This window comes from Sinocyclocheilus anshuiensis, unplaced genomic scaffold (assembly GCF_001515605.1).
Source record: "Sinocyclocheilus anshuiensis isolate Anshui unplaced genomic scaffold, SAMN03320099.WGS_v1.1 scaffold700, whole genome shotgun sequence".
NCBI classification, from domain to species: Eukaryota; Metazoa; Chordata; class Actinopteri; order Cypriniformes; family Cyprinidae; genus Sinocyclocheilus; species Sinocyclocheilus anshuiensis.
This window is the reverse complement of record NW_015555756.1, coordinates 967,196-987,498: the sequence shown is the minus strand read 5'-3', so window position 1 is coordinate 987,498 and position 20,303 is coordinate 967,196. Positions and strand designations below refer to the sequence as shown.

At 38.0% G+C, this 20,303-nt stretch overlaps 2 protein-coding genes across 7 annotated transcripts in view; one reads left to right on the top strand and one right to left on the bottom strand.

The window, feature by feature from the left end:
• Positions 1 to 897: 897 nt before the first annotated feature.
• Positions 898 to 4,656, top strand: LOC107673827 (cysteine-rich and transmembrane domain-containing protein 1-like). 2 transcript variants are annotated; one of them, XM_016467630.1, is made up of 3 exons: positions 898 to 974; positions 3,270 to 3,575; positions 4,113 to 4,656. In XM_016467630.1, exons 2-3 carry the CDS (start codon positions 3,296 to 3,298, stop codon positions 4,217 to 4,219), a joined length of 387 nt encoding a protein of 128 aa, XP_016323116.1. In that variant the 5' UTR covers positions 898 to 974; positions 3,270 to 3,295; the 3' UTR covers positions 4,220 to 4,656. The 2 variants fall into 2 exon arrangements, with proteins under 2 accessions (XP_016323116.1, XP_016323117.1); XM_016467631.1 differs by lacking the exon at positions 898 to 974 and adding an exon at positions 1,343 to 1,378.
• Positions 4,657 to 6,438: 1,782 nt separating this feature from the next.
• tenm2b (teneurin transmembrane protein 2b) overlaps positions 6,439 to 20,303 on the bottom strand; it is a 269,320-nt gene continuing 255,455 nt past the window's right edge. For all 5 annotated transcript variants that reach the window (XM_016467623.1, XM_016467628.1, XM_016467625.1 and 2 more), the window contains 8 exons: positions 19,155 to 19,309; positions 17,096 to 17,970; positions 13,932 to 14,107; positions 12,152 to 12,387; positions 11,570 to 11,866; positions 9,843 to 11,463; positions 9,575 to 9,705; positions 6,439 to 8,237 (listed from right to left, as the gene is read on the bottom strand). In XM_016467623.1, coding sequence (XP_016323109.1) covers positions 7,500 to 8,237; positions 9,575 to 9,705; positions 9,843 to 11,463; positions 11,570 to 11,866; positions 12,152 to 12,387; positions 13,932 to 14,107; positions 17,096 to 17,970; positions 19,155 to 19,309 — 4,229 coding nt within the window. In that variant the 3' untranslated portion in view covers positions 6,439 to 7,499. The remainder of the gene's footprint in view (positions 8,238 to 9,574; positions 9,706 to 9,842; positions 11,464 to 11,569; positions 11,867 to 12,151; positions 12,388 to 13,931; positions 14,108 to 17,095; positions 17,971 to 19,154; positions 19,310 to 20,303) is intronic.

Genomic DNA, 20,303 nt, shown 5'->3' with positions numbered 1-20,303 from the left:
AAAATCCAGCCTTTATCTCTTCAGCATTTATTTTATTTTTAATTTACTTTTTTATAGTTATATAATAAACTGGATACTTTATATAACATAAGTGTCATTTCAGGATAGATAAGGCTACAAACACTTGGAGATAACCGCAGCTGTTTTAACATGATATTACTTTGTTCTAAAAGCACAGCGTCAAGATATTGTGGCTTAAAAGGTATGCCAGTAACCCTGCCTCATTATTACTGTACAAACATAATTCTGTAAATGTAAATAATGACGATTATTTTGTTTCTCTCAAATTGAACCATCACAAATGATGAAATGATTAAAGTTCCCTTTGTCTTGTTGGTTTTTGTAAGATCCCTTTACCCAACAAAAGCCAGTTCCTTAATTGCATATTTTTTGGTATTACTAGCTAATACAAATTCTGTAAGGTTTTGTTTTATTTGGATGGTTTATATCAATTAAAAAAAATATTCCATCCTGTTTCATAAAATTACCGTAATAGGTATTTAAAAAGATGTTTAAAAAGTTGTTGATTACCTTGCCATTGTGTGGTCGAGGTATTATTAATAACGTTTAAGTGCCTGAGATTAATCAGAGCATTTTTAAAAGTCGAATATGATATCTTGTAATACCGTATAAGATGAAGCGTTATTTTAAAAACTTGTGTTATCAAAACTCGTGACACTTGTGTGGTGGTGACGTGTCCTCAAAGAGGCGGGGTCACTGGGTTGCGCTGCACGCGCTGCTGTATAGCGGTCAGCTGATATTACCGGGAGTAACTTTCCAATGGGAGGGAGTCCGCGCGCCGCTGTCTACGTGACATCACCGAGTCCGTTCTGACCGAATCGAGAAGCGTTATTTTGTTCGTGGTTGCAGCTTCAGCGGTTTACGGCCGACTTCAGCGACGAAATAATAACACAACAAAACACTGAAATACAACAGAGGAAGTAACAGAGCAATTCGGGTTTTTTCTTTCAAAGGTAAGGAAAAGAACACTTCTCTGCCTTTTCTATGAAAATATATGAACTAATTAATGAATTATTTCTTTCTATATATTATTTAGTATTTTTAGATAGCGAATATATATGTTTGTTGATCCTGTCAAACATTGACTAGGCTACTGAATGGTAACGTTAGGGTTGATCTTCAGGGTCTTACCGCCCCTCCATTTTCTTCTAAACAGTATGGCGTACACAAACTTAAATGTATTTTTGTCTTTCTTCATGATGATATGATGCTGTTCTATTATTATAAGTCATGGAAGATATAACGTATTTCATGATTATTCAAGTTTTTGTGTTTGTAGTGTAAACTGCTGTTTTCATAATGTGTCGCACATTTATTCGCGTGGGCGCATGAGATCCTGACCTTTGTTTGGCAGCAGGTGAACAATCGTCTTGTTGTGAATGAATCCGGTCCAGAGCAGTCGCCTGATTCTCATTATTACTGCAGTTTCTGTAACACTATACTGCATTCAGTGTCGTAGAGAGTGAGGCTTGTTAATGTACAGGTCAAAAACAATAGATGTACTTGAGACTTTTCATCATTCTTCTGTCAGAGTCAGCGCATTTCAGTTGGTGTGTCTTAGTTTAGCTAGTTATCATTGTGTACTTTGCTCCTTCTGATATTTTAATTAGTCATTTGCCCTTTAATTATCGGAGTGAGTTAGTGAAATGTTTTTAATAACTTTGTGCACATGAAATGATTTGATTTATAAAAATATCAGTCTTTTTTTATTGGGCCCATGGCCTTCTTCCTGGAGGCTTCTAAAACACAATTTAATACGTGTAATACATGTTAAGTGGATATGTCCCTGTTCAATTATACATTGGATGGGGGTTCAAAGCAGAAGTTAAACATACAGTAATGAATTATGATTTTCTGACAGTATATTGTCCGGATTCACAGCAATCGTTTTTAGGGAAACAAACTGTTTAAAGTGGATTCGCTGTGTGTGTATTAATCATTTCATTCAGTATTGTCTCTGTGTTGTTTGAGCAATGCATTGCCAGCTTGTTCTATTAAGAGCCATTAAGTTAATAATTTACCATCACTGAGTCAAGAGAGCACTGTTTGACTTCAAGCTAGATCAGTTCACTCATTGCTGTTGTAAGTGTATTTGTCAGAGCTGATGCCATTTCCATTGACCAAATATTCCTGTTCATGAAGCTTGATATTCACTGATCATTTAAAGAGGTGTTTTTGGCCCATGTGCTCTGTGATATTTAGAAATTATGACTCAACATAATGTGATGCATCCACTGATTTAGATCAGTGTATCATATTTAATGGAGTAAAGAGACTGCCTCTTATCGTCAATGTATTTTTTTCTCTAAATGCAATGCCTAAAATGATGTGATTGAAATATTCATATGACTGTACTTTTGTTCCTTAATAGCCCTAATTGCATTTTTAAAATATGCAGTTGAGGTCTACTGGTTAATCTATATACATATGTTTATCTCTTGAATACTATGCGATTTATCAAACAAAACATCTTGACCAGGGGTGCATCAGGTAATCTCAGGCAAAACTATAGGGTGCTCCAGGGAGGGAACAAAATATCAAAATTGAAAAGTGGATCCCGTTGCAAAATACCCCCCCAAAAAAATCCACATCTAGGCACTCACATAGTAAGCACAGTAAAAATGCTTTTTACTGTGTACTATGTATGTTTTTATGAAATATACTACTGTATAAAAGTTTGTGGTATGTTTGATTTTTTTTTTTTTTTTGGAGAATTTTTTCAGCAAGTAGATACACAAATTCATCAATATCATTTATCAAAAGTGTCAGTAAAGACATTTATATTTATAATATAGCCTAATATTTATAACGTTACAAACAATTTCTAATTCAAATTAATGGTGTTTTTTAACTTTCTATTTATCATCCTAAAAATATTTTACAGTTTATACAAAGATATTAAGCAGCACAACTTTTTTCATTGTAAAATATATTAAAATAGAAAAGTTACTTAAGTGTAATATTTTACAATATCACTGTTTTTACTGTATATATAAATGCTAGTTTGGTTTTAGTTTTAGTGAACTGTAATAATAACCCTGCTAGATGCATGCATAGACTGTTAAAAACAAACAAAAAAAGGATGAATGCACTTTGTAACCTCCTTTTAAAAAAAATGTAAAAGATTTTGTAATAACTCTTAACTGCCGAGTAATACATTTTATAAGTTTAAGATGATGAGAGAACCAAAGGTGAACTTGATGTCACATGTCTTAAACAAGTTGTATAACTTCATTGCTCTCTCCCAGGTCGTCCCCTCATCAGCAGAGTGCAGATGAATTACGAGCAGCCTCCCCCCTACACGGGGCCGGGCCCCACCGCTCCAGGATACCCCCCTCCCGCTGCTCCCGGGTACCCTCCTCAAGGATATCCTCCTCAGGGATACCCTGCACAGCCGTACCAAGGATATCCAGTCAATACTGACCAGCCCAACCCTGGTTACCCAAACTACCCTCCTGGACCCCCTGGGTCATACCCGGTCCAGCCAGGATACCAGGGGTACCCACAACCACAGTATGGTGGCCCAGTATACGGGGAGCCTCCTAAAAACTCTGGTAAGGTCCTTGATTTCCTGTCATATTGAACACATTTTCATTTGCACATTATTCAGGTTAGATTCGCTCTTAACTTCCTCATAAATGTCCTCATTTGTAACAGTTGAGGTCAACAGATTTACACAAAACACAGCTTGCACAGTTAGTGGAAATGTTTGTTGCTCATAGTTTCTGCAACAGTCATGTAATCATTTCAGTTGTACAGTATGTAAATTATTATTTTTCTTGGTGTTCTTCATTTTATTGAGTTTAATAGGAGGTTGACATAAGTCCGAAGATTGCAGTATGTTTTTAGTCGTTTAAATTACATAATTGAATTGTTTAGCTTCTGTGACCTGCTTGGTTTTTAAATTACGTGTTAATTAGATGTTCAGCTAGATTTTAATTAGGTGTAAATTAAATGTCTAATGGACTTTCACATACAGTGGAGACCTTCTGAGACCAATTGAAAAACATGTAATTTATAATCTACTTGCAAAGTTCATACTGTTGCCATTCTGAGCAGTGTTTTTCTCCATCTCTGTGTTTTTTCTCCAGTGTATGTTGTGGAGCAGGGCAGGCGGGATGATTCTGGGGAGCAGGCATGTCTAACTGCATGTTGGACGGCTCTATGTTGCTGCTGTCTCTGGGACATGTTGACCTAGAATAATAAGGAAGCCACTACGAGCCTCTCTTTTATTTGTAAAGTTCTTTCACTCCACGTTTCGATCCTTATTTATGTGTGACTACTGAAAAAGTAATTAAGAAACAAATAGAGTAATGTTTTGGCTGTAGAGTCCATTTCCAGTAGTCCAGCTTGGAGCACCACTTTTTATTCCTTCAATGATGCACGATATGCACTGAGAGACTGATTACTTGCGTCGATCTTATTTGTAGAGGCTTATTAAACCGAATGTTTTTCTTATTTGTCTTTTGAAAATAATACGGATGTCATCTTCATTAATGAATGCAAACATTTAAATTTTGCTTGTTTATAGACCAGATTTGATAATCAAATATGGCCTTGAATGTTTGAGCTGACTTAATATGAGTCAATCACAGAAAAAGTTTGTTTCTGTTAAATAAAATAATGGAAATAAGGCTTTTGTTTACTCAAAATGTGCTTTCTGTGTTGTTTCTGCACTACTAACATACACCAAATGGATGTCCAAAAATAATAATGATTTTCAAACTAAATTTCTGGTTGTGTTGTGTTGAGTCAGTGTGGCCTGTTCAAGATGGTCTGGGTGCTCAAACAAAACTAATGTTATGAAAACACTACAGAGCCACAGTGTTTTTTTTTTAGATAACCAACTTATAGTTTCAGCATTTTAAACTGATAGGAGGCCATATTTAAATATTGAAAAGTGTCTTTTTTACAAATGGAAACAAAATGTAACATTTAACAAAAAACATTTATCTCCTTTGCCCCTGTGAAGCAAAAATACTACTCTGAACATTTAATTGCACATCATTTTAAACACAATATGAGGGAACAGACCTGAACCTTTGCCACAAAGTATAAAACATTCAACTTATTATTGGCTCATTTATTATCTGCTTTTTTTCTGTCTGCATTTTCAGCTAGAAAGTTAATGTGAAATTGTAGCTAAATGAGATAGTATTGACTGCGAATCCTTTTAGGAATTGTTTGCTGAGCTGCAAATGCATTATTAATGAGTAATTTTTTTTTCATTCATCACACTTTACTGGCTTTTCATTGTCTTCTACTGAAGCGCTCCACCTCCACCCCTCAGATACTACAGATAGCACACCTTTGTCTACTAACATTTAAGCGTGACAAAAATCATCACTGATTGGAATCTAGGATAGGTGGTTGTATTTATGTTCATAAATAAAGAACCTGTAAAGAACCTGTAGATATGTTGACCTCATGGCTTTGCTGGAGACTTTTTTTAGCTTATGGAGGTGTGTGTTGAAATACACAGGGTGACCAAATGTCAAGACGCATCAAGTTCCTGGTAAGCAGAATTTACGAATTGACGACATCCCTTGTTTGTTTTGAGTTTTTTAACATGTACTTGGCAGAATCTCGAGAGAAAAGTGCAACACTCTCGAGTGATCCCTTCCCCCAACACCAGTGTGCATCACTTCACTGGAAGTGGTTCCCATGGGTGTAAACGTAACACCTGCACTGCAACAGGCTATTTAAAGCAAAGCTGTGTTCACCATTTTCTCACTGTCAGCAATGACAGCTACAGCCGGTCTAATCATTGGCCATTCAGTCTTAAAACATCATGGAAATAACAGGAAAACGATGAATAATTACTATATTGTTTCAATTCAACAGTAGTAATTTTTTCAAAATGTCAGAATTCTGTTTATGTCAGTCCTTGTCGTCTTTACAAAACACTTCCTGATGTTCTCAACTGAGTGCCATTCCACCTCACTGGCTACAGACAATCACGGTTTTGACTTCTAGTTCCATTTTAACTACAATTCTAGATAAGGGAAATAACAGGCCAAGTCATTGCTCTCTGAGTCTGAGTAAATTACTATATAGACTTAAATGTAGAGCATTATGCTTGTACTTTTAGACTGAAAAGAATCTGTTAGACAGAATGCAGTTTTCATGAAACTTTTTTTAGATTCATGTTGGCTGATTTTTAAGTCATAAGTACAAACAAATCCAGACCAAATAATACTTTAGAAATAAAAAAAGGTTTTCCCAATACAAAAATAGAACCATCTACACTTCAATAACCATTTTCTTTTAGACAGAACTCGTTCTGATTGAGGTTGGTCTACTGTGTACTGCTCTTAAGATATTTTCATGAAATTTCATTTATGGGAATAATGAAACAATCGTTCTGCTCAGCTATAAAGGAAGTAATTCAAATTCAAAAAGTACAAATCCAAATGTTTTATTTTCATAGAATTTCCAAAGAACCTCCTTCCACAGATGTCTCGAGTGTGACTTTGCAAGTTAAAGCTCATATCCACACTGACTTACCACATTCAGAAGAGATTCTACACCAAGAAAAAATGGCCAACGGCTGCTGTAGCTTTCGTAATATTCAAAGAAATCGACCTCTGCGATGAGTCTTGCAATGGATTTTCACACAACGCAGTGATGAAGCCACTTCCTCGAAGAAATGTTCTTGATTTGATACAGCCAAACTGTCGAGTCAATCAGAATATTTTACATGTGTAATATGTTTCACAGTTTTAAAAGACTTAAAAAAAACTATATATATTACGCTTTCATCTGTTTTCACTTGCCAAGCTGAATTTAAATTAATAAAATAATAAAAAATAAGACAATCAATAATCTCTTACATATTATACAAAACGGTTGGCTCATGTACAGTTTTTTGATCAATGTATCAGCCCTGTGATTGTCATATAATTGCGAACAGAAGAGGACAGATGGTGTGAGCTGATGATTAACACATCTAACGAAGGCCAACCGAAAACTCAACCTCACACGGCGCGATTAAAATCTTAATACCGAACACTGCATCGACGTATACCCAGAAAATTCATGAGGAACGAGACTGAAAGTGTCGAGACGTTTACGTTCCTTTTGAGTATGTTCCAGTGTAGTTTCACAAACACGTATGGGAGCAAGTGATGCTGTTTTAGTGAGCACTGCGGCGTGAGAGTGTGGTGAACTGATTGTGATTTTCTGTGATGGTTTGATATGCAGTCATGAAAAACCAAAGCAGTGAGCCATCACACTACCATCACATGAATGTCCGCCACTTACAGCCAGTCCAAAATGGCAAAAAAAATATTTACCACTTTCTATAAAGTCAAAAGGTAACTACAAAATCATTGTTCACAAGTGCTTTTTTTCCAATATTGGGTCATAGTGTTCTTGCTGCTGGCTGTTGCTTCTCCCATTTTTTGGAAACGTCTCCGCAGCGCTCTGTTGCTTCTCTCCGTAGGAGATGGTGTGGCATCAGCGACGGCTAAACTCTGTTACCTCCTGCCCATCTCGTTCTGTTTGAGGAACTGGATGTTAGCGCTGCTGTCCGCCAGTTCAGGGTACTGCTCTACCGGGAGCACGTAGTAGCCCTCGTAGCCCGCGACCTTCCCCATGGCTAACAGTTGTTGCTTCTCATTTTCAGCCCACACGCGTCCTCCTTCCCTGCCTTCACGCACTTGCTGTTGCTCCCTGACCCAGGCTCCAGACAGCGCCCTCTGGTGGGCTTGTTCCAGCAGGCGGCTCCGCTCCTTTTCCAGAACCTCTGCTGACAGCCCATACCGGACGCTGTATGTGAGTTTGGCGGAGTGGATTTCTAAAGTGACGCCCCGGCGGGATCGCCCACTGAGCGTCACGTTGATCCCACTCTCCAGCGTCTTATGGCCGCTGCTGAGACCCAGGGCCAACAGGTCGCTGTCCGCCAGTCCAAGCTTCACGAAGAAGTGGCAGTCTCGTCCATCTATGGTGTAATGCGTGCCATCCAGGTAGATGGCGTTGCTGAGGATCTGTGATATTTTGCGACTGTCTTCGCTAGCTGAGCTGGACAGGTCTGTTAATACGTGACCATCTTTGATAGCGATCATCATGCCTTTGCCTACGATGGGTGTGCTGGTGCCAAACCAGTAACCGGGCTTGTCGCGCTTGGTGCGCCGCTGTTTGTTGAGCCGCCTCCCCTCCAGAACCATGAAGGCCTGGTTGTGTCTGTCCACTGAATGCTGAACTCCAGTGAACAGCTGTAAAATGGGTGAACAGTTAGTGACACCTGATAAAATTGGTTCAGCAGTAATATGATACATATGGTCACTTTCAATTCTAGATTGTCTGATTTGTCTAAGGTACAGTATGCGTGAAAGCATTTCAGACAATTTGACAGAAAAGTCTTTTGTCCCTTTAGACCAGGGACGTGCTGACTATGCAGACACTAAAAATGTTACATTTGTTGTTGTAGTTTTTTTGTCCATTCTATTGCCTTACAAACAAACAATTGGTTTTCTGTGATGTATTCTACATTGTTGTTGCAAATTCTACAGATTTGTCAGGAGGATAATGTTATTTAGCTGGCTAACATAAATGAGATTTTGTTGAAATTGCAAAAATAACTTTTTTTTTTAAACAATCACTACTGTTCAAAAGTTTGAGGTTTTTGAGACTTAATGTTTTTGAAGGAAGTCTTGTATGTTCACCAAAGCTGCATTTGATCAAAAATACAGTAAAATGGTAATATTATGAAATACAATTGCAATTTAAAATAACTTTTTTCTTTTTTAATCTATTTTAAAATGTAATTTATTCCTGTGATAACAAAGCTATTACTCCAGACTTCAGTGTCACATGATGCTTCAGAAATCATTCTAATATGCAGATTTTGTGCTCAAGAAACTTTTCTTCTTATAACAGTTGCACATGCTTAATATTTTTGTGTAAACCATGATACTTTTTTTTTTGAGGAGTAGTTCAAGTTCAAAGCTTGAACAGCATTTATTTGAAATTGAAGTATTTTGTAACATTATAAATTACTTTCACTTTTTATCAGTTTAATGCTTCATAGCTGAAAAAAAAAGTCTTACTGTTTTGAACTATACTGAACCAAAAGTTTTGAATGGTAGTGAACGTATTTTTAACAAAAACATTTAGCAAAATGTCTTCATAAATTTGTTTAAACAATATTTTTGTGAATAATAACTTTTTTTGTAAAGAAAAAAACACTTAAAATAAAAAATATAAATACTGAGAGTATATATAAAAGGGTCAAAGACGAAAAAGGGTTTAAGCATAAAAACAATAAGTGTAATACTGCTTTAAATTGCTGTTGTTTTCCCCCCAACAATGTAGAAGTTTTCGGTTTAATTTAATTGCAATTTTGTGGAATGACAATGTAACATTATTTCAACCAAATTTTGACATTTTATCCTCCAAAACGTATTTGACCCAAAAATACATGGAGTATAATCTGATAATTCTAAACATTATGTGGTCAGTAAAAATACTGAATGTAAAATGGTGAAGCCATTTGCTCAACAAATGTTGACAAACTATTTTAATTGAAAAATGATTGCCGAATCAAACTGACCTGAACGTTATCAGAGTCCTGACTGGCAAGTATCTCATAAGGAGGGTCAACAAAATAAAGCGAGTGTCTTGGAAACCCTGGAATGATGTTGCTGAGCTGGAAGCCAAACATAACCAGCCAACTCTTCACATCTGCAAGACAAAACAGAGAAAAAAATCTTTCACAAGCTGTCACAGGAACCAACGTGAGTCATTTATACTTTATACAGGAACATAACTACTAAGCTCAGCCCATATATACAAAGCAGAACATTTGATCACCCTCTCACCTGTCACATAGTTTTTCACATCAATCATATCACTGAGTGGATTATTGTTCTTAAACATATACAGGTTGAACGGAGCTGGTTCTTTGCATATCTTCGGCCACAATGTATGATCAGGTGCGATCCATCTTCCTGCCAGCACGTCGTAGTCTCTCTGGGCGAAGTGCACCAGCTTTGTGAGAGGATCATAAAGCCCTCCATGAAAGCCCAATATGAGCTGGAAATCCAGGTTGGAATCATGGTAGATCTCTCCGTACGCCGTGTACTGCATCTGCTTGACCATCTGCCCATTGCTGCTGAAGATGGCCAGCGGAGTGCCTACGTTGTCAGAGGCAATGTAGTATTCCTCCCCACCACTGACCTCCATAGCAAATAGATGACCCTGCAGGTCATAGTAGAAGGAGGTGATTTCAGCTCTCGAGTGGTTGTAAACATGGGTGACCCGAGTGGGGTAGTTCAAGTCAGCATAGAAGTACTGCTGATGCTCGCCTTCGTTAGTTCTACGGGAGACACGGCGACCCAAGCCATCGTAGCGGTAGCGGACGCTCCAACCTCCTGCTATGCGGCTGTAGGCTCGCTCGAGAAGACCTTTGGAGTTGTACTCAAAGATGTCCGAGCCCCTCTGTGCAAGCATACCATCCTCATCGAGCTGATACTGCATATCGCCGAGCCGCGTGATTCGGTCTCGAAGATCGTAGCGTAGTGGCAGCAGACGGGCGCTGTTACCGGGGTTCAGCAAATGGAGATTGCCATTTAGGTCGTAGCTGTAGCGCCAAGTAGACCAGTCATCAACCTTGACACCAACAAGCTGGCCGTCACCATCATATTCGTAGCGGTACTGTGTGGTATTGGCATATGGACCGATCTTTAGTTCACGTTTAATTACGCGACCCATACTGTCATACTGCACCGTCATCCAATACATCAACGAGCGGAAGATCTCGTACTGCACTTCCTTGATGCGACCATGTGCATCAAAATGCTTACTGAGCGTCATCACTGCCGTGGTAATGATTTGGTTGATATCGTAGTATATGATGCCAAACTTGCCAAAGTGTTCGACCTTACCGGAAATCTCATCGTAGCGGTACAGGTCCACAGGAAGTGGGGTTTCCCCTATTACTGGCTTTATGCTGGCCACCCTGAAGCTGTTGTCATGATAGGTGTAGTCAAAACGAGCATTGACCATTCCTTCCTCTGAGAAGCGGTACATCTGTTTGTCCACTAGGGGGCCGAGTTTGCGATAGCGAATGGTGCAAGAGAAGCCTCCGCTCTGTAAGTTGACCATTTTAAGCACTCCAGTCGCTTCATCATAACCAAAGGTGACGGCAGTGGCGTCATACAGCACCTCCGAGAGCTTTCCGAGCTTCCCGTACTTGTAGAGCACACGCCGGCCCGTTCCGAGGTAGAATGCAGCGCGTGGACGCCCATCCTCGCTGAAGTCGTGGATAATGGTGGCATTGCTCTCAGGGGGGTTGTAGGTGTTGCGAATGTAACCAACAGACACGTGGGTGGCCATAGTGTGTCTGGCCATGCTCGGCATAGTGACCGCCGTGAGCCGGCCCGCTGTGTCAAAATCAAAGACGTACTGTTTCTGACTCTGCTGGAGCAGCAACACCATGGACTGCAGAGTGAAAGAGAAAGAAAACAATGAAAAGGTGAACAAAATTAGTATATTAACAGTGTAGGAAAAACAAATCTTTTGTTGTGATTCAAAAGAGTCAACTCACTTTGTCCATGTAGCTGAAGCTCCAAACTTTTCCATCAACAAAGGTTCGGGACAGGATCCGTCCAAATGTGTCAAACTCGCTTTTCTCGCTCATGCTGCCCCTCTGCAAGCCCACCAACCGGCTGGTGGGTGAATAAGACACATTGACCAGGGCTAAGCTGCTGCTGGGGAGCCAGGTGGCCGGTCGGCCTTGGGCGTCATAGATGATGCGCAGAGTGAACTTGCGGTGGTCATCGTAGATCTTCTCTGTTCTGGTGTTGCGGTCATAGTCAATGGACAGAAGGTTTCTGCTGTGGACCTGCGGGAAAACATTTAACATTTTTAGAAGTTCTAAACTATCAATTCAAACATCAAATGTTGCAGTTTTCTTAGCAAATCTCAAGTGATTGATTGTTTATATTGTCACAGAATGTAAACTATCCAATCAATCGCCAAGCTCTAAACTGCCAAATGAGTTAAGATATTATAAACATTAACATTCTGAATTTCTGTAAAGCTGCTTTGAAACAATGTGTAGCGTGAAAAGTGCTATACAAATAAAATTGACTTTACTTGACAACTTCAATGGTAAAAAAAAGCTTACGCGCAACTTCCTGCCAAACACTGTGACCTTGCCCTTGGTCAGCTCTTTTCTCATGCGCCATTCGATAGAGTTGAGGCCGCTGTCAGTGGGTAGAGTGATGTTGCGTCTCCCGATGGTCGGGCTCACCGATCCTGCAATGATGTGTGGTTCAGTGTGAAAGCTGATGCCCATTCCATTAGCATAGGACACTCGCAGCGTGCCATTGTGGTACAACTGATAGCTATTCCTCACTTGGTCTGTGAAAAGGCAAAAAAGAATATAGGTCGGCAAAGAATTATAAAATCAGATTATATTTTTTAAATAGTACATTATAAGCAAACATTATATAATATTTCAAATATCATTATGAATGTACACATATAAACTACTGCTTAAAAGTTTAGTTAAGGTTTTTTTTTTTAAAGAAGTCTCTTACACTCATCAAGGCTGCATTTATTTGATCAAAAATACAGTAAAAAAAAAAAGTAATTTAAAAAAATGGTTTATATCTTAAAGTATTTTAAAATGTAAATTATTCTGGTGATGCAAGGCTGAATTTTTTAGTATCATTACTCCAGTTTTCAGTGCCACATGATCCTTCAGAAATCATTCTAATTTGCTGATTTGGTGCCCAAGAAACATTACATATTATAAACATTAAAACATGTTTTGCTGTTTAATATTTTTGTGAAAATGTTTGTTTTTCAGGGTTCTTTGATGATTTTAAATTTAAAAAGTAAAAATAAATAAAAAATGTTTTGTAACATTATAAATGACTTTACTGTAACTTTAGATTTTTTAAATTAATGCATCCATGCGGAATAAAAGTGTTATTTTCTACTTCAAAAAAAAAACTGACCACAAACATTTGAATGGTTTTAAATGGTCAAATAAGTTTTTAAAGTGAAACAGAAAAAAAAAGAATAAAACAAAATCATATATCCTAACATCTAAAATCCAGAGAAGTCCAAACAGATAAAATCATACTGACACCAAACTTTTAAACGGTAGTGAAATGCTTATGAAAATATATAAATATTGTTTCATGGCATTTATGTACACTAACTATTATCTATCTGTGAAGTATGTTTGTATTAAGGCGAGTTAATATGAAGTGTTCCCTAAAACCAGCCTCATTTAATTTAGTATGAAGCATTAGTTCTGATCTGACAGTCTATTGTGCATTAGGGGAAACGCAGCACTGTGGGGCAGATGTGTATAATGCAGTTTTTGGTTATAAAGAAGATTTAGCTTTGGCTAAAAGCAGCACAAACATCTTCAGTACCATTTACAAGCTATAATTGGATCAGACGCTGTTTTCCACAGAAATGTACCTGGGAAACACAATCATGTACAATTTCAAAGTCATAAAAAAATCCAAGTGCATTTTGGTACACTGCTAACAAGCAGAAGGCACCCAAAGGGTTGGTTTTCATGTAATTTGTCTTGAGTAAACAGCAAAAGCATACTCTTTACAGGAAGTTACAAGTAAATTGCGTGAGAAAATCCATCAATACATAATCCACTGGATATAAAGAGAAGAGTTTATGCCTTCAAGCTTTTGCCTTCTGAAAGAACCCCTAAAGGCAGCCTATGGTAAATTGTAAAATTATGATTTCTCTGCTCTGCTGGACTCCGCACATTCAAACAATGTGGCCTCCCTGTGGGTAGTAAAGAGAAACATCAATCTACCTGCCTGCTGTGTGTTTTGGTCTTAATGGATGTGGTTTAGAGGGGAAACGGGGGGCATCAGCATGAGCTCTGGACTGAGATACGTTCTTTGTGTGTTGTGGGTGTGTACCTTGAACCACAGTGTAGGACGCCTCTACGGACGAGAGATTAGTGATGACCGTGATATCATCATCTCTGTTTGAGCTCTCCATGTCAATATTGATGGTCTCCTCCATCTCACGATGCAGACTGGTCACCACACCAGTGGGATATGTAATGTTGGTTAGACGACCTTCACTGTCATAGCTGAGAAGAAGGCGCACAAGACAAATCTCACTAATATGAATACAATAAATAGCCAGCACTGTCTTTGCACAATTATTTCTTGAATTAATTTATAATATTTTTTTGATGTTTTAAATAGTTTGAAACCAGTGTTATTTTAGTAATATTTATATATTATTAAAATATATGTAATATTTTAAATGAGCTTTTATTTGAATTATTTTAATTTGAGTTTTTTTAGTTTTAGTAATTTTGTTACGTGGTTTTGTCATTTTTATTAGTTTTTTATCTTCCTATATACCTTTTTTTAAATTTCAGTTTAATTACAGTGATTGTAGTACTTCAACTTTTCAACAAGCAACAAGGCCGGTTTTTTAATTTTAAGTTTTTCATCTAATATTTGTATTTTATTTCAGCTTTTTCAGTTGCCAAAAACGACTGGTAATTGAAAAAAGCTCAAATTATACACATACACAGTGTGTGCGTGTTTACAAATACATATATATATATATATATATATATATATATATATACGTGTGTGTTTGTACATATAAAATAAAACACTGTTTGAAACAACCACAACTGTACATCTATTTAAATGTCTAGAGCAGTTCTATCATACAGACACTAGATGGCTGCAGGACCAAAGTGGTGCTGTGAAAACATCCTCTGCTCTGACACTAGATGAGGATTCAAGTCAGATGATAAACAAACAGTGCTTAGAAACGAAAGAAGTCAAAATTCATTGTCTATAACAACATCCATGAGACACTGGGGGCAAATTTTGAACAGTTGCACCTTCAGTGTGTGTGTGTTTACAAATACATATATATATATATATATATATATATATATATATACGTGTGTGTTTGTACATATAAAATAAAACACTGTTTGAAACAACCACAACTGTACATCTATTTAAATGTCTAGAGCAGTTCTATCATACAGACACTAGATGGCTGCAGGACCAAAGTGGTGCTGTGAAAACATCCTCTGCTCTGACACTAGATGAGGATTCAAGTCAGATGATAAACAAACACAGTGCTTAGAAACGAAAGAAGTCAAAATTCATTGTCTATAACAACATCCATGAGACACTGGGGGCAAATTTTGAACAGTTGCACCTTTTACACTCAAAATTTGACCACAAAAACCTGCATTATATGCTCCATCCAGCTTAACAAAGTACTAAATGTGCTGAAATATCACTAGGTCATTTTAAATTAAGTCAATATCAATAATTTCAGTGCAAACAAACCACATTTTATGTAAACTGGGTTTAATATAGATTATTTTATTAACATTGCCCAATAAACATGGTGTTATTACTACCCACGAAAAGCAGATGTAAACAGAATTTTATTAAAAAGAGATTTCCCTGCATATTGCAGTAGTTATTCATCAAATAATAACCAAACACATGTCTAGAGATCTAGTGCAGTTATTACCCTTATCGTAAGAAAGTTATTCTCATCGAATTCCCCCTGAAATTTTGTGACTGAGTTTTAATTTTTTTTGTGTGTGTGTGTGTGTGTGTTTTGGAGTGTTTTAAATTAATTTCCTTAAAGAGCAGGTCATATGGGTTTTTGAAAAATATCTCTTTTGCAGTTTAAAACGTAGCTATCCTTAAATGAAAACAATCTGCAAAGTTGTTAATCAAAAAAGTGCATGATAAATAAAGATATTGTCTCTCAAAAGAGAGAGTCGATTCTGAATATCCTTAACGAGCCGTCATATTTTCAAATCTTTTGCCTGTTACCGGTATACGTCACTGGGTAACACATTTGCATAATCCCCGCCTGCCCGCGAAATACGAACAGAGTCTGACCTGCCCACAAACACTTCCACTAGTTAGTGTGTTTACATCATGTCGAGAAGACGCTGTGTTGAAGGATACCACAGAAATACAATTCGAACCTTTTGTTGTGTGCATGTCATTTTACCAAGGACTGCTTCTCTAATCTTGGCTTTTATCTTCGTTGACTTCTAATCTTCTTAATTTGGACTAACAAGCTCGCCGAAGCACAACCTGTAATTACGATTTATACGTTATGTGTACATTTTCAGTTGAGTGCTCAAAATATCAAGTTTGTGTGCTAATATGTGATGTATACCTAGTGCAGCTTTAGGTTTCCAGGTAAAGCACGTAAGGTCTTACTGAAGTAGTTCTGACAATTCGCTGTGAACCCACTATTTCCTAAGAATGTGTCGATTAATGTAGACTGATGTTGTTCTAATTACTTCGTTTAATAATAAAGGATGCAGTATAGCACACAGACTTAATAATCATTGTGAAATTGCTGTTTATTTGCTGCACCGGCAGTTATACGGTTATACGGCTATACGAGAGACGAACGAGTTAGGTAGGCTGGTGCGCCTGTGATACAGCTGTTCTGCGTTCTGATTAAAAGTGAAGACAGAGCGTCTTTTGTCTGTCGTTCTTCAAACATTACAGTAGACATATTTTGGTTTACAAACTGTATTGTTTCATCAGTTAGTCACGTTAGCACTCAGCTAACGTATCCACCATTATTGTTTTAAGAGTTCACAGTTTAGCAGCTAAACTTTAGCTGTGGGCACGATTCGCTTGCATAAGTGTTTTTGTATTTTATGTCATTATTATAAGAACGGATTGGAGCACTATATTATTGTTTTATGCAAAGGTGCTTTGTCAATGGTAGCACTCGCTAACTTGCTCAAGGACTCCTCTCTGTGCCAATCACAGCAGGCTTGGCCAGCTGACCAATCAGAGCAGAATAGGCTTATGGGGATGGGTTGCTCGGAACTTGCTCGGAACGAACCGTTTAGAAATCATTGGCAAATGACTAATATTAAATGTATATTCTGAGAAAATTACAATGTTTTTCTGACCTTGCATAAACCTGTTGTGGGGGACTCCAACACAATATTAGGACACTTTAAAATACCATATGACCTGCTCTTTAAGATTTCCAGATTTGCCTTTGTCTCAAAGTTCTATCGTCACACTGCACATTTCATACTCACTTGTAAAAGTTTGTCCATCCGGTCTCATCTGACTTGGAGGCTAAAAGTTCTGTGTTAGTGTAATAACTGAGCTGTGCCACTTCCTGGCTGAGGGCGGACACTGAACGTAGGCTGCCGGCTGGGTCCATTCCCAGCGTTACCACCTGGTTCTCTGGCAACAGCACAAGCCTGATAGAGCCAGACGCCTCCCTCCTCACCCGAAGTGTATTGTTAGAGGCATCGGTAACTGCTGCCAACTCTCCATCCAGCCCATAGGTAAAGTTATACAGGGCCAAGCCTGTAATGAGGCTAACTGTTTGCCTATGAAGACCGTCTGGACCAAACACATATAGCTCCTGTTCCATAGATGAACCCACTTCATACTGTCCACTTGCTGTGGCGTTAGGGCGGTTACTGCGGACCGAACGTACACGGATATTGTTCAGGTCAGCGATGTACAGAGTACCATCTGGTGACACGGCCAGCGAAGCAGGACAATTGAGGCTGGCGTCCGCAGCGTAGCCCTCATCTCCTGAGAAACAGTTGCAGTTGACGTCATTCTTGCAGTCGCATTCAGAGGCAGCGCCAGCAAGCAGGGAGATCTCGCCGCTGGTGCTAACTTGCCGTATGCGGTTGATGCGCTTCTCGTCGGTTTCGGCAATATAGAGCACACCTGTGTGGGAGATGGTGATGGCTGTGGCGCTCTCCAAGGCAGAATGGATGGCTAGTTTGCTGAGCGAGTAATCAATGCCAGGGACCTGACAGTGCATGGGCCGCCCTGCAATAATGCTGACCTGGTGGTTCTCAGAGATACGCAGGATGACGTTATTCTCCAGCACATACAGAGAGTTGTCCATAGGGTTGATGGCCAGGTCTGTAGGCCACTCCAGACGTACCTGATGTTAAGAAACATTAAATGTGAAGAGTACATTAACACAAAAAATGACAATAATTGGGCATGCTGAGCAGTTGTGGTCTTCGAGTGTAAATTCAGCTTTGCCCAGTGGGATTTCCCTGCCTCTGCTTTTGATATCTCCCTTTCTGTTCGTTTGATCCCCAAAGGGGATCTGTTTTATACTTGCTTCTGTTCAAACTGAATGCATTTCCCATTTCTGACAGTAGATTTCCTACTGGCATTTAAAAAAAAAAAAAATTATGTGTTACAGATTCTTCCGAGTGGAACGAATCTGCAGGCCTATGAATTTATTACAGCGATAGACAAATGATGACAGCTGCTTGATTGATAATACAGTTCCATTGTTTGTCACTATCATTGTCAAACGTTAATACCCAAGGAGACACTCTCACAAGCAAATATTGGCGAGCGCAAGCTCAAAGATGCAAGGATGAAACTTGGAAGAAAAACGCATTTCATGCAAACTGAAATAAACAGACTGAAATGTGTTTACACAACTGTGTTTGACAGTATATCTTTATGCTTCATGGGGCCTGTAAATTGTTAAAAAAATAGTATTCAGTGAGTTACTTGTTAAATTTATTTAGCTTAAACAGTTAGCCTATTTCCTTAGTTTTACTGTTCTTTTCACTGTATATTTACATTGTCAAAACCTCTACATTAAAACATCAACGATGACAATCTCAATCAAATGTGTGTGTGTTTTTTTTTTATCAATATTAATTTATATAGGGTGCCATCAAACTTGCTCAAAATAATTTATAATATACTCTGGTAAACAAATGATCTCTCTCTGACTTATAAAATAACCTTGATAATTAACAATGTTAGTTTTAATGGATTGTTTCTATGTAAGGACACAAATTTAATTGCTTCTGCATTACAAATGACCTAAACAAATGACAAATGAAGCTGAGTGATTTTCCTATCCATTGAGATTGGTCAGGGTATGTATGTGATATTCAAGAAGTTAATTTGAACTTGCACACACTGCAGACAAATTCAAATAAGATGGAATACATCTATACACATTATAGGGCATCTGAGCTAGGCACTTTAGCACAGATTTCAACAACTGTTCATTTACTTTTAGGAGCCTGAACCTCTCTTGATAGACTCTCAACTGAGTGCAAGGGCTAGAGAGTTGAGAAAAGTAATTACAACCTGGCTGACATCCATGATGGAGTCACAGCTGAGGGGCCTGACTGCAGTCAGGTCATTGGTCTTTATCAGAGTGGAGATAATGCCATTCTGATCCACTTTTCGTATCATGGTAGCATCCACAAAGTACATCAGGCCGTTCTTATCCAATGCAACACCTGCATGAAAGAAACGACAGTGAAGAAACTCAATACTTGTGCATGATAACGTTATAAATTGTATGATTGCAACAATGTAGAAAACATCCACCTGGTATTAAAGGTACTTTTTCAACTTTAGTTAGTCTGTAATGTTGCTGTTTGAACATAAAAAAGATCTGCAAAGTTACAAAGCTCAAAGTCCACTTCAAAAGGAGATATTTTATTTAACAGAAATCATTTTTCAAAAACTACAATGAATGACTCGTTTGGACTACAACGCATATTTTCCGGGATTTGTGATATCACAAATATCGACGAATGGGACGAGACCTGGCTGAGCTGCACTAGAGAAGGCAACGAGTGTTATCACTATGTCGGAGACACGCTAGCTTTCCCAAGGCAGACGAACTTAGAGTAGTTACAACAGGGTTTCTGCAGGATTTTTAAGCTCAAATTTAAGACCATTTTAAGACATGCACAAATAAAATTAATACCATATGAGCGGGGTAGGGAGCGTGTTATTGTGTTGATATCTTAAGAACTATCGTGGACAGCTGACTCCTGAATTTTTTTGATATTCTTCATATTCTGTGTGGTCAGTTCACAGCAGTGATAGAAATTAATCATTTCCAACAAGTTTTATGGGCATTTTTATCTTTAAGCCATTTTTTTTTTTTAAAGTGTGCACCATCTTTTGAGTCAAATTCTTGCATTTGGGCTGTTACCAAGCAAATGAAATCAGTATAAAAAAAATGTATCTTTGCAATGCAGAGGAAACACAGAAACGGCATTAGAAGTGGCATTTAGATGTATTTACACACTGTTTAATGCAGCTCTGAGGGACATGGAATAATTTAACCTGCAGTTACAAATGCACAAATAATGTTTTGATATTTTAAACATAAAACATTGAAAACAGATTTTTTGATGATTTTTAAAAAATGAAAAGGTACCTTAAATGTGAAATTAAAACTGCAAGTAGGTGGCAGCAAGTCACTGTTAAGTGAGTCAT